We start from the raw sequence: 11,544 nt of genomic DNA on the forward strand, positions 1-11,544 counted from the left end.
TTTATTATGAGAGATAGAAATAGGTTTCATGCCTTATGGAACAGTTGGCCTACACATAATTACTATTGAGGAATTCCCCTGTGCTTGTTATGCATGCAATTTTGCCCTTTTCACTGCTCTTTGTAAAATAACTGTGAAATGGCTAGATGATGTTGCTGTAGGCTATGTCCATTGCATCCCTTCTCGTTGTGCATAGCAGATGAAAATAATGAACAAACTAATAGTCGAATGAACATTCAACTTTGTAACCTTGGTTTCCGCTCGGGAATGTAGTAACTAATTGTGGTATTTCATTCTTTTTTTAAATCATTTGTTTGCAGTTTGGTCCTATCTGTTCTGAGATCAGAATAATACCAAATCTTTATTTTCTCTATTTTATTATTGCACTCGTCTGTGCAGTTGCTGGGTTAACATGAGCATATGTCACCATGCATGCAGCCTACGTCAGGCATCACATGCTCCACTGGAGTAATCTTGTTTAATTGCTTATACATGAAACCAGTCCTGTGTGTCAATAAATGACATTACTAAAGGTCATCTAGAATGTTCATGGCTTAAATACATGATCGCGTATTTCCACTGAGGCTGTTGTAGATGATAATGTAACAGTTAAAAAAGGTTCATGGGTATCTTGTGTATTTCTGTTTGTTGTTTTAGGAAATTTAGAATATTTGCTTTTGTATGAATAGAAGGCAGGCAGATTGGCAGAATAATCTATTCATGAGCAGACAGGGTAGGATCATGTTGGGTAAGAGCCCCGAACATTGCCCAATTACTGACACAAAAAAGCTACTTTTTCCAACCCCCGAAGTTAAAATATATTTTGATTTGATGAACTCTTTTTTTGGTTACTACATGATTCCATGTGTGTTGTTTCATAGTTATGATGTCTTCACTATTACTCTACAATGTAGAAAATAGTAAAAATAAAGAAAACACACTATCCCATTCCAGGGTTTCCTTTATTTTGACTATTTTCTACATTGTAGAATAATAGGGAAGACATCAAAACTATGAAATAACACATATGGAATCATGTAGCTGCTCCGAATTGCGCAGCAGTCTAAGGCACTGCATTTCAGTGCTAGAGGTGTCACTACAGACCCTGGTTCGATTCCAGGCTGTATCACAACCGGCCGTGATTGGGAGTCCCATAGGGTGGTGCACAATTGGCCCAGCTTCGTTCGGATTAGGGTTTGGCCGGGGTAGGTCGTCATTGTAAATAAAAATGTGTTCTTAACTGACTTGCCTAGTTAAATAAAAATTACAATTCTCTCAACCAGCTTCATGAGGTAGTCACCTGGAATGTATTTCAATTAACAGGTGTGCCTTGTTAAAAGTTAATTTGTGGAATTTCTTTCCTTAATGCGTTTAAGCTAATCAGTTGTGTTGTGACACGGTAGGGGTGGTATACAGAAGATAGCCTTATTTGGTAAAAGACCAAGTCCTTATCATGGCAAGAACAGCTCAAATAAGCAAAGAGGAACGACAGTCCATCATTACTTTAAGACATGAAGGTCAGTCGCAAAAACCATCAAGCGCTATGATGAAACTGACTCTCGTGAGTAGATCTACAGAAAAAGAAGACCCAGAGTTACCGCTGCTGCCGAGAATAAATGCATTAGAGTTAACTGCACCTCAAATTGAGGCCCAAATAAATGCTTCACAGAGTACAAGTAACAGACACATCTCAACATCAACTGTTCAGAGGAGACTGCGTGAATCAGGCCTTCATGGTCGAATTGCTGCAAAGAAACCACTACTGAAGGACACCGATAAGAAGAAGAGACTAGCTTGTGCCAAGAAACACAAGCAGTGGACCTTAGACCGGTGGAAATCTGTCCTTTGGTCTGAGTCAAAATGTGAAATGTTTCCTTCCAACCGCCGTGTCATTGTGAGACACAGAGTAGGTAAACGGATGATCTCCACATGTGTGGTTCCCACCGTGAAGCATGGAGGAGGAGGTGTGGGGGTGCTTTGCTGGTGACACTGTCAGTGATTTATTTAGAATTCAAGGCACACTTAACAAGCATGACTACCACAGCATTCTGCAGCAATACATCATCCCATCTGGTTTGCGCTTAGCGGGACTATCATTTGTTTTTCAACAGGACAATGACCCCAAACACACCTCCAGGCTGTGTAAAGGCTATTTGAACAAGAAGGAGAGTGATGGAGTGCTGCATCAGATGACCTGGCCTCCACAATCACCCGACCTCAACCAAATGGAGATGGTTTGGGATGAGTTGGAACGCAAAATTAAGGAAAAGCAGCCAACAAGTGCTCAGCATATGTGGGAACTCTTTCAAGACTTGGGAAAGCAGTCCTCATGAAGCTGTTTGAAAAGAATGCCAAGAGTGTGCAAAGCTGTCATTAAGGCAAAGGGTGGCTACTTTTAAGAATTTGTTTAACACTTTTTTGGTTACTACATGACTCCATATGTGTTATTTCATAGTTTTGATGTCTTCACTATTATACTACAATGTAGAAAATAGTAAATATAAAGAAAAACCCTTGAATGAGTAGGTGTCCAAACTTTTGACTAGTGTTGTGTGTATGTATGTGTGTGTGTGTATATATATATATATATATATATATATATATATATATATATATATATATATATATATATATATATATATATATATATATATATACCAACATACATACAAACATTCATACAGTTGATGTCGGAAGTTCACATACACCTTAGCCAAATACATTTAAACTCAGGTTTTCATAATTTCTGACCTTTAATCCTAGTAAATATGATTTAGTTCAGTTAGGATCACCACTTTATTTTAAGAATGTGAAATGTCAAAGTAATAGTCGAGAGTGATTTATTTCAGCTTTTATTTCTTTCATCACATTACCAGTGGGTCAGAAGTTTACACACTCAATTAGTATTTAGTAGCATTGCCTTTAAATTGTTTATCTTGGGTCAAACGTTTTGGGTAGCCTTCCACAAGCTTTCCACAATAAGTTGGGTGAATTCTGACAGAGCTGGTGTAACTGAGTCAGGTTTGTAGGCCTCCTTGCTCACACACTCTTTTTCAGTTCTGCCCACGAATATTCTATAGAATTGAGGTCAGTGCTTTGTGATGGCCACTCCAATACCTTGACTTTGTTGTCCTTAAGACATTGTGCCAGAACTTTGGAAGTATGCTTGGGGTCATTGTCCATTTGGAAGACCCATTTGCAACCAATCTTTAACTTCCTGACTGATGTCTTGAGATGTTGCTTCAATATATCCACATCATTTTCTTACCTCATGAAGCCATCTATTTTGTGAAGTGCACCAGTCCCTCCTGCAGCAAAGCCCGCCACAACATGATGCTGCCACCCATGTGCTTCATGGTTGGGATGGTGTTCTTCAGCTTGCAAGTCTCCCTCTTTTTCCTCCAAACATAACGATGGTCATTATGGTCAAACAGTTCTATTTTTGTTTCATCAGATCAGAGGACATTTCTCCAAAAAGTACGATCTTTGTCCCCATGTGCAGTTGCAAACCGTAATCTGGCTTTTTTATGGTGGTTTTGGAGCAGTGGCTTCTTCCTTGCTGAGCGACCTTTCAGGTTATGTTGATATAGGACTCGTTTTACTGTGGATATAGATACTTCTGTATCTGTACCTGTTTCCTCCAGCATCTTCACAAGGTCCTTTGCTGTTGTTCTGGGATTGATTTGCACTTTTCCCAACAAAGTACGTTCTTCTCTAGGAGACAGAATGCGGTATGATGGCTGCGTGGTCTCATGGTGTTTATACTTGTGTACTATCGTTTGTACAGATGAACGTGGTACCTTCAGGCGTTTGTAAATTGCTCCCAAGGATGAATCAGACTTGTGGAGGTCTGCAATTTTTTTCTGAGGTCTTGGCTGATTTCTTTTGATTTTCCCATGATGTCAAGCAAAGAGGCACTGAGTTTCAAGGTAGGCCTTGGAATACATCCACAGGTACACCTCCAATTGACTCAAATTATGTCAATTAGCCTATCCCAAGCTTCTAAAGCCATGACATAATTTTCTGGAATTTTCCAAGCCGTTTAAAGGCACAGTCAACTTAATGTATGTAAACTTCTGACCTACTGGAATTGTGATACAGTGAATTATAAGTGAAATAATCTGTCTCTAAACAATTGTTGGAAAAATGACTTGTCATGCACAAAGTAGATGTCCTAACCGACTTGCCAAACTATAGTTTGTTAACAAGAACTGTGGGGAGTGGTTGAAAAACGAGTTTAATTGACTCCAACCTTAGTGTATGTAAACTTCCGACTTTAACATTATATACACATACTGAGTGTACAAAACATCAAGATTACCTTTCTAATATTGAGTTACGTACCCCTTCTGCTCGGGGGCCTAGTTACCCTGCATTATTTTCTTTTGCCAATTCGACATTAAAAATGTATTGATAAAAAAATAATTCCTGTAAACTGGGTGAATCCACTTTTATTGCACAGAGACTGAGAGAGAAAAAAAAATGGATTCTACAAACTCTTTACGTTCTGAACTGCGGTTGTTTTTGGGTGTAGATCACTTCCAGACTACCTTAAAAATGTTGCGTGCTGCTGCTGTTGGTTGAGTTTAAACTGTTGTGCGGTGCCAGTGGGGAACCGGTGGAACAATGAGTCTGAGCCATTGACTGTTGGTGCCTGCCATCCTGAATAGAACACACACATCCCATCATCATTACCATCATCCACCCCATCCCAGTGCCCTGCAGCGACACTCACTGCCTTGCCTGACTGGCACCCACATTAACATAGTAGGCTACTGCTGCCTGCCTGCGTCTCCTCCCCTTATGTCTAGGACACGATTGGGCTACAGCAGACGGCATTCTTCAATTTGCTCACACAGACCGACTCGGAGACGGACCTGTCTGTACAGCCGACGAGTCAGTTAAAAGGGTCATATGTTGTCATTCCTTTTGGTAGAGGTTTGTAGACTTTGGGGAGGGAAGGTAGTCTTCTGTCTCCTTTCCACACCCACGTATAGATAAAGAGAAGTTGCATTCTTTTTATTCTGTCATTTGGATGATGTTTTACAATTAAGCTTCGGTCTCTCTTCTAAATAAATGTAGCTACATTTAATCAGATGGTAGGATCCCTATTAGTCTACGCGATCAGGCTGAATGTATCAACAGGAAAAGTTACACAGTTTCCCAGCACAAGAAAGATATAAACTATAGGCTAGGCCCCATAGTTAGCCTACAGTAGCCTAATGGGACAGGAAACCTCTTTCAAATAGTGGTGTGCCAGTCCAGACGATTAGCCTATGTTAATCAAATCAAATGAAATGTTATTGGTCACATACACATATTTAGCCGATGTTATTGCGGGTGTAGTGAGATGCTTGTAGGTTCCAATTTAAATTTTTATATGATCATGTGGAAGTAGCCTACTCAGGCAAACTGAGATTAGGAAACTACTAGTGTAGGCCTATAATCTGTTGATTGGCAACAGTCACCAGTCTCTGACATGATAGACAGGGTAGACAACACAAGTGTGGGATATTATCAAAGAAAAAATACAACTAAACGTTTCGTACAATAACAGTGAACTTTTCCATGATGAGTAGCCTAATGTGTAATAAATAAATAGGTAGCCTATGTCAGATGTATTTCACAGGGAAATAACTGTGACCAGAGGGAGGCAGTAGTTCGTTGAGACCAGGGGAAAAAGGTTGAGACGTGCAACTAGGTTACCCACCATTTAAAGGGAAACATAATAATAATAATAATAATAGCCTAATACCAATAACAACAATATGGCTGTATTCTAATTGTTATTATAATACCAACAATATTATTGTGTTGTGTTATTATTAGTATTAGCCTACTATTATGATCAATGTCAATTAGCCTATATTTATGCCCACTGCATTAATGTGATCATATGGCGCAAAGTAAATAAAAGGTAAAACAAATAATGTTTGGTCAAATATTACCCGGAGGCAACCCTTATCTCTCTTTCAGAGAGAGGGAGAGTGTTTCATTTATATAGTAAAAAAGCTTATACCTTATAGCTTCATCCCCCCCCCCCCCCCCCCCCCCCCCCCCACGTGATCTTTTCGCCTTGTTTTTACATTTTGTTACTTTGTAACTTCTGGAAATTGAAACTTTTCCTCGCCCAACGATTTCTCTGTATGCAAGCTACTTGATCTCTTGTTTGCGCAAGACAATCATTTTTTTTAAGCGACAGGGTGTCTAGACAACCACGTGACGGGGCGCGCCAATGCGCACTGGAGACACAGCTAAGAGCACCGAGAGTCAGAAAGAGATAGCGAGTGAGAGAAGGCAAGGGCACTTGAGCTATTCGAGTCATTCGCAGACCTTTTTCTGAAGATCACATCACTTCTTTGTCCAACTCACTTTATTCCTCCGACTACAGAAATTCATTCAAAAAAAAAAAGTGTCTGGATTAATTTATCAAGGGATGTTTAGATATATAGGCTGTAGGTAATTATTGTAATCAAGACTCTGTTCAGTATTCAATCGGAAACGCAACTACTCTACTCGGGGTAGATTTCCGTCTGGCACTTCAGCGGCTCCAGTTTTGGATTTGCTCATTCGCTTTGGATCTGTTTGGAGGATCCTTTCCTTCTCTCGTAACGTCTAAATCTATGTTGAAGATCACATCATGTGCAGACGGTTATGATATGTAGAAGATAGGGGATAAAACATACACACTGGCCTTTGTTAAAGCCTTTTTTTTTTTGCTCTCGGATCAAGGGCTGTGTGGATTATTTTTTTTCTAAAGAAAACGGACGAGCTTCGTTTTTTTTTCATGGATATATAATTCTAGAATTTTACCAGGATACTTAGCCTACTGGCTCAGAATACCACAAAAATCCAACTCATAACCATATGCGCAAAGTAATGTTACAATGTTTTTCGTTATACATAGCATACTGATGGAATGGAACGAATGTAGCGTTTAATGTTCACAGTAGCCTAGCTCTACATTGTAACAATTTCTCTATGCTGCTATTTTGTATTCTAGATGCTCAGCGTTCCTACATTGACATTAAGGTTTATGTTTCGATATAGCTGTATACTAGTAGTAGGACTATTATAGTGTTATAATACCGTTAAGGTGATGGTTAATTTCTCCTTACAGAGAAGGTTACTATCACGGCAGGAGCCTTGAATTTTTTTTTGTGAGGTTTAGTTTTGAGAAAATTAGACTGGCGTATGCTACAGATTTTCTTTGCTTCTCCACCTCCCAGTTTCTCCATAATAATATCTCAGGCTGCTTGTCGTTGCCTGGACTCGGATCCCGGAATCTTCATGATTTGCGGACATCATGCTCGTTTTTTAGCCGGGAAACCCTCTTTTCGTCCCGCATGTTTAGGACCAAACGAACGGGGCTCGTCCGGCGACTCTGGAGGAGCCGTGCGCCCGTCGAGGGCGACGGGGAGGCGGATACACGAACGCATGGATCCGGGGGTTGCTGTATGGGTAAATCGACGAAGGTTGCCGGGAAAACTAGCGCCGGAACGGATGCTGAATTAAAAGCCCTGACCCACTCGATACTGAAAAAAATCAAAGAGAAACAATTAGAGGGGCTCTTGCAAGCGGTGGAGTCAAAGGGGGGTGCGCGGAGCCCCTGCCTGCTCCTACCCAGCAAAGTGGACACCAAACTGGGTCAGCAGTCTTATTCCCTCCCCTTGCTGCTCTACAAAGTGTTTCGGTGGTCGGACCTCAGGCATTGCTCGGAATTAAAAAGGCTATCTTGCTGTGAATCCTATGGGAAAATTAACCCAGAACTCGTTTGCTGCAATCCTCACCACATGAGCAGGCTTTGTGAACTCGGTAAGTTAATGTTTTTTTTAAACAAAAATAATAACATGAAGGGAAAAAAAACCCATCAGTTATTGCTAATTATATGCATGGTCTATCTGTGTCACTATTATATATTATATGTGGTTAAATTGATTGGCGTGTCACTTTGCCAGACATGTTGACACAATTTACCGGGGGTGTCTATTGCAATAGCATAGGTCAGACTTGGTTGGTGTGACGTTAGAACACTTTTATCAGCATCATCACGTCATGACCATATGGCAGAAGTCCCCTCGTTTTATTCTTTATCTATCTGGGATATAATACAACATATAGATTTACTTTGAATGACTCCTCACAAGTAATATAGAGATTACAAAGGTCAAAGCAATTGTAATTACATTATGTCCTTATTAATTTATAACACGCAGTATATTATATTATGTCGTCTCATTATTGGTTTGGCAAAGCTTGGCCTAGTTATTGTTTTTTAATTGTATTTATATATTTCTTTTTGCTTTCAAATCTAAATGGAAAAGCTTATAAAGAATTCAAAAAAGGCCTATATGTTTATTATACCGAATGCAAGGCCGACTACACATGTTCAATGTGGTTTCCCCAAGTTTTCCCACTGTCTCGTAAAAAAAAATCGAGTTGATTGAACTTGAATGTTTTCATGACAGAGGTACTACTAACAACAGGCCTACACAATGTCGAACTATTTGAAATGGCCTAGCCTTTCAGGTAGACTATCTTGTGTGTTTGACAGTCAGTCTGGACCAAGTTGGTTTGCTTGCAGCCAGCCCGGCAGCGATTCGGATTGGAGTGTCCTGTTCTGTTGTGAGCCAAAAGAGTGCCGTATCTCCCACAGCCTGAGTCGGAGCCTAGTCAGATAGTCGCCTGGAGGCTGGCGCCAGGCGCCCCTCTGTTTATCTCTCCGCCAGATATCAAGGCAATCGCTGCCTGCCCTGCCTCCAACCCTCACTGCTAACACAAACAGTTTTCCAAAAGAATGCAAACTGTTATCGTACGTTTCTATCTTCCCCTGGACCCCTTTTTCTCATGCCTTCTTTCATTTCATTTTCAGAGTCTCCCCCTCCGCCTTATTCCCGATACCCAATGGACTTTCTTAAACCACCCGGTGAGTTTTATTATTACTTATTTTTATTTTTTATTTTTTTTAAAGTCGTTTTTCATGAATGTTTCTTGAATGTGGGGTACATACGGTGAGGTTTCTGGTTGCGTTTGGTATTTTTTCCAATGAGTATACCCACTGGGCACCCACTGCTTTAATCAACGTTGTTTCCACTTAATTTTTATGAAAATTATAGTTATTATTCCATTTGTAGAAATGAAAAGGCATATCATAGGCTTATATAGGTTACACATAAGTTATTTTCAACAACATTATAATTTTGCCTAGTCGTTTCGAAACAACATTGTTGTCATGAGACTGGTGAAAAGGAAGTCTCCTACCAGCTCGGTCATTCACACTATTAGGTGCATTGAGTTCTGCTCTGTGTGTATATGGAAATGCTCCCTGCTCTGTTTTGATTTATGATGGTAGTCAGACTGAGAGTGGCATGCCGGCCCGCGCCATGCAGCCCAGTGCCGACCAGGGCCCCTGTAATAGAATGGCAGGTAGCCAAGGCCAGGGCCCATTCCAGACCGGCACCAGCTCTGGAGTGGCTGTCTGTCTGCACAAACTTTTGGCTGGATGGGATGACCTGGCAGGACAGATAAACAGCAGTGGCACCAGAGGACAGAGAGCGAGGAGACACACGCAGGGAGGCTACACACAAACAATCACACACACACACACACGCGCGCACGCAAGATGCACACGCTGTGAGGGCGGTGGTACCGTCTGCAGTGAAGGGAGACAGCTCAGGGGGAGATGTGGATCACACAAGGGGAAAAGACATAGATTTCTGGAGCCCTGTTTTATCTGTTGATTTATTCTGACTGTAGATTACAGCTGAGGGTTTGGGAGTGTCACGTGTGTGTGTGTGTGTGTGTGTGTTTGGAGCTCGTGTGTGTGTGTGCAGGCCTGTGGTTTAGTCCGTGAGCCATTTTAGAAGGAAGCGTTTGCAACAACAACAAAAAAAAAGCGAAGTTTGTAGTTATTGAATTGCTGTGTGTGTTGCTGCTGTAGACTATCCTGGAGCTCATCCATGCCTGATATGGAAGGAATCCTTATTGCCTGCTCTACTATGGCCAGGTGGATTTCACGTGTATGTTTAACTAGCGAAACGAAACCATCAGGTTCACGTTCGCCGTTCAGTAGACAGAGAACCAAGAGACAGCGTTGAGTTAAGCGAGGTCGCGAGTTGAAGTGTTTTTTGGCGGCGGCTGTGAGTGAGTCACCCCTTTTTATGAATCAGACAGTTTTCGGGTTTCCTGCATGGCTCCGATCAGGCCGCACAGGGGGGACGTTCCAAATACTACACTATTCCCATATATTGTACACTACTTTTTTTTTTTTTTTTTTTTTTTTTTTTTATTGTTGTTGCACTATATAGGTAATAGGGTGCCGGGGGTAGGAAGACATCGTTTGGGAGACAGCTTCCTGTGAGGATGCTTGTAGGGCTCCATTAACCGTTTACTACACTTCCTCTGCTCGTTTTGGAGGGCCGCTTCTCAGTGAGTGATGTGGATGAATGCGCCATGTCCCCAGCGAGAGAACGACACACAACACACACACACACACACACACACTCTAGTCGCTCATCTGGTTGTGGTGAGGAGGAGAGAAGAAAGAGAGACGGAGGGAACACAGAAAAAAAGAGAAGGGAGGAAAAGCCCGGTGAAACCGTAGAGCAGGAAGCAAGTTTCCCCAGCAGCAGCAGCAGCAGCAGCAGAGAAGGAGAAAGTGTCTTTCATTGAACATAGGGGAAAGACGAGAAAGGAAGTCATGTGCAGATGCTATTCTTCGAGGGTTCGGTCTATGTTATTGTGGCAGAGAGAGAGAGAGAGAGAGAGAGAGAGAGAGAGAGGGAAACTAAAGAGTGTGAGAGAGGACAGATATTAATAGGACAATGGAGTGGAGCGTGGCTGGGCTGCGGAGGGATAGCAGACACACACACACACACACACACACACACACACACACACACTGAGCCTAGATGTAGAGGACAGATGAGATGCCTGACAGACAGACATGGGTATTCCCTCTGGGCCAAGGGAGCTGTCAGTCACCCAGTCCTCCCACTCTATATAGGCTCTGACTCCTCTTCTGTGTGTCTGTGTGCACGCCCACGCGTGTGCGTGTGTGTGTGTCCACTCCAGCTCTATTTAGTCCTCTGACTCCTCACCACAATTTGTTTCACAGGCCACATTACCACGCTAACATCTTACTGGATTACATGGTGGTCTGGTCTGCATAGCAATGTCCTGCCTCATCACGCCACAATAGGAGGGATACCACATGGGTTTTTCTCCCACAACCCAATGGCGGAGTGCCACTACAGTGTGTACCTGCATATATATCACTTAGCATGAGAGGTATAGGTGTGTGTGTAGTAGAATTATTTTTGATTTTGTTTTTGTATGGAAGCTTTGACTCCACTGGGGTTTGGAGCATGATGTTGTGAGGCTTGTGTCCTTGACCAGCAGAACCAGCCATGTACAACGAGGACGAGGATCCTCTCGAGAGAGACAGGACGGCAGACAGACAGACAGTCCTCACTGGACCCAGGTCGGGCGCGGGCCAAGTTCAATAGACGAACTGCCATGTCAGAGGCACTGCAAGTCTGAGTG

General features: G+C 42.0%; 1 protein-coding gene across 1 annotated transcript in view; it reads left to right on the forward strand.

Annotated features, from left to right (window-relative positions):
* The first annotated feature begins 6,246 nt into the window (after window positions 1-6,246).
* The window catches only part of LOC129818880 (mothers against decapentaplegic homolog 7-like), a 25,206-nt gene continuing 19,908 nt past the window's right edge, over window positions 6,247-11,544 (forward strand). The window contains exons 1-2 of the mRNA XM_055875181.1: window positions 6,247-7,815; window positions 8,873-8,926. Of these exons, the coding sequence (XP_055731156.1) occupies window positions 7,347-7,815; window positions 8,873-8,926 (523 nt within the window). The 5' untranslated portion in view covers window positions 6,247-7,346. The remainder of the gene's footprint in view (window positions 7,816-8,872; window positions 8,927-11,544) is intronic.

The sequence above is a fragment of the Salvelinus fontinalis genome, chromosome 21 (genome assembly GCF_029448725.1).
Source record: "Salvelinus fontinalis isolate EN_2023a chromosome 21, ASM2944872v1, whole genome shotgun sequence".
NCBI lineage: Eukaryota > Metazoa > Chordata > Actinopteri > Salmoniformes > Salmonidae > Salvelinus > Salvelinus fontinalis.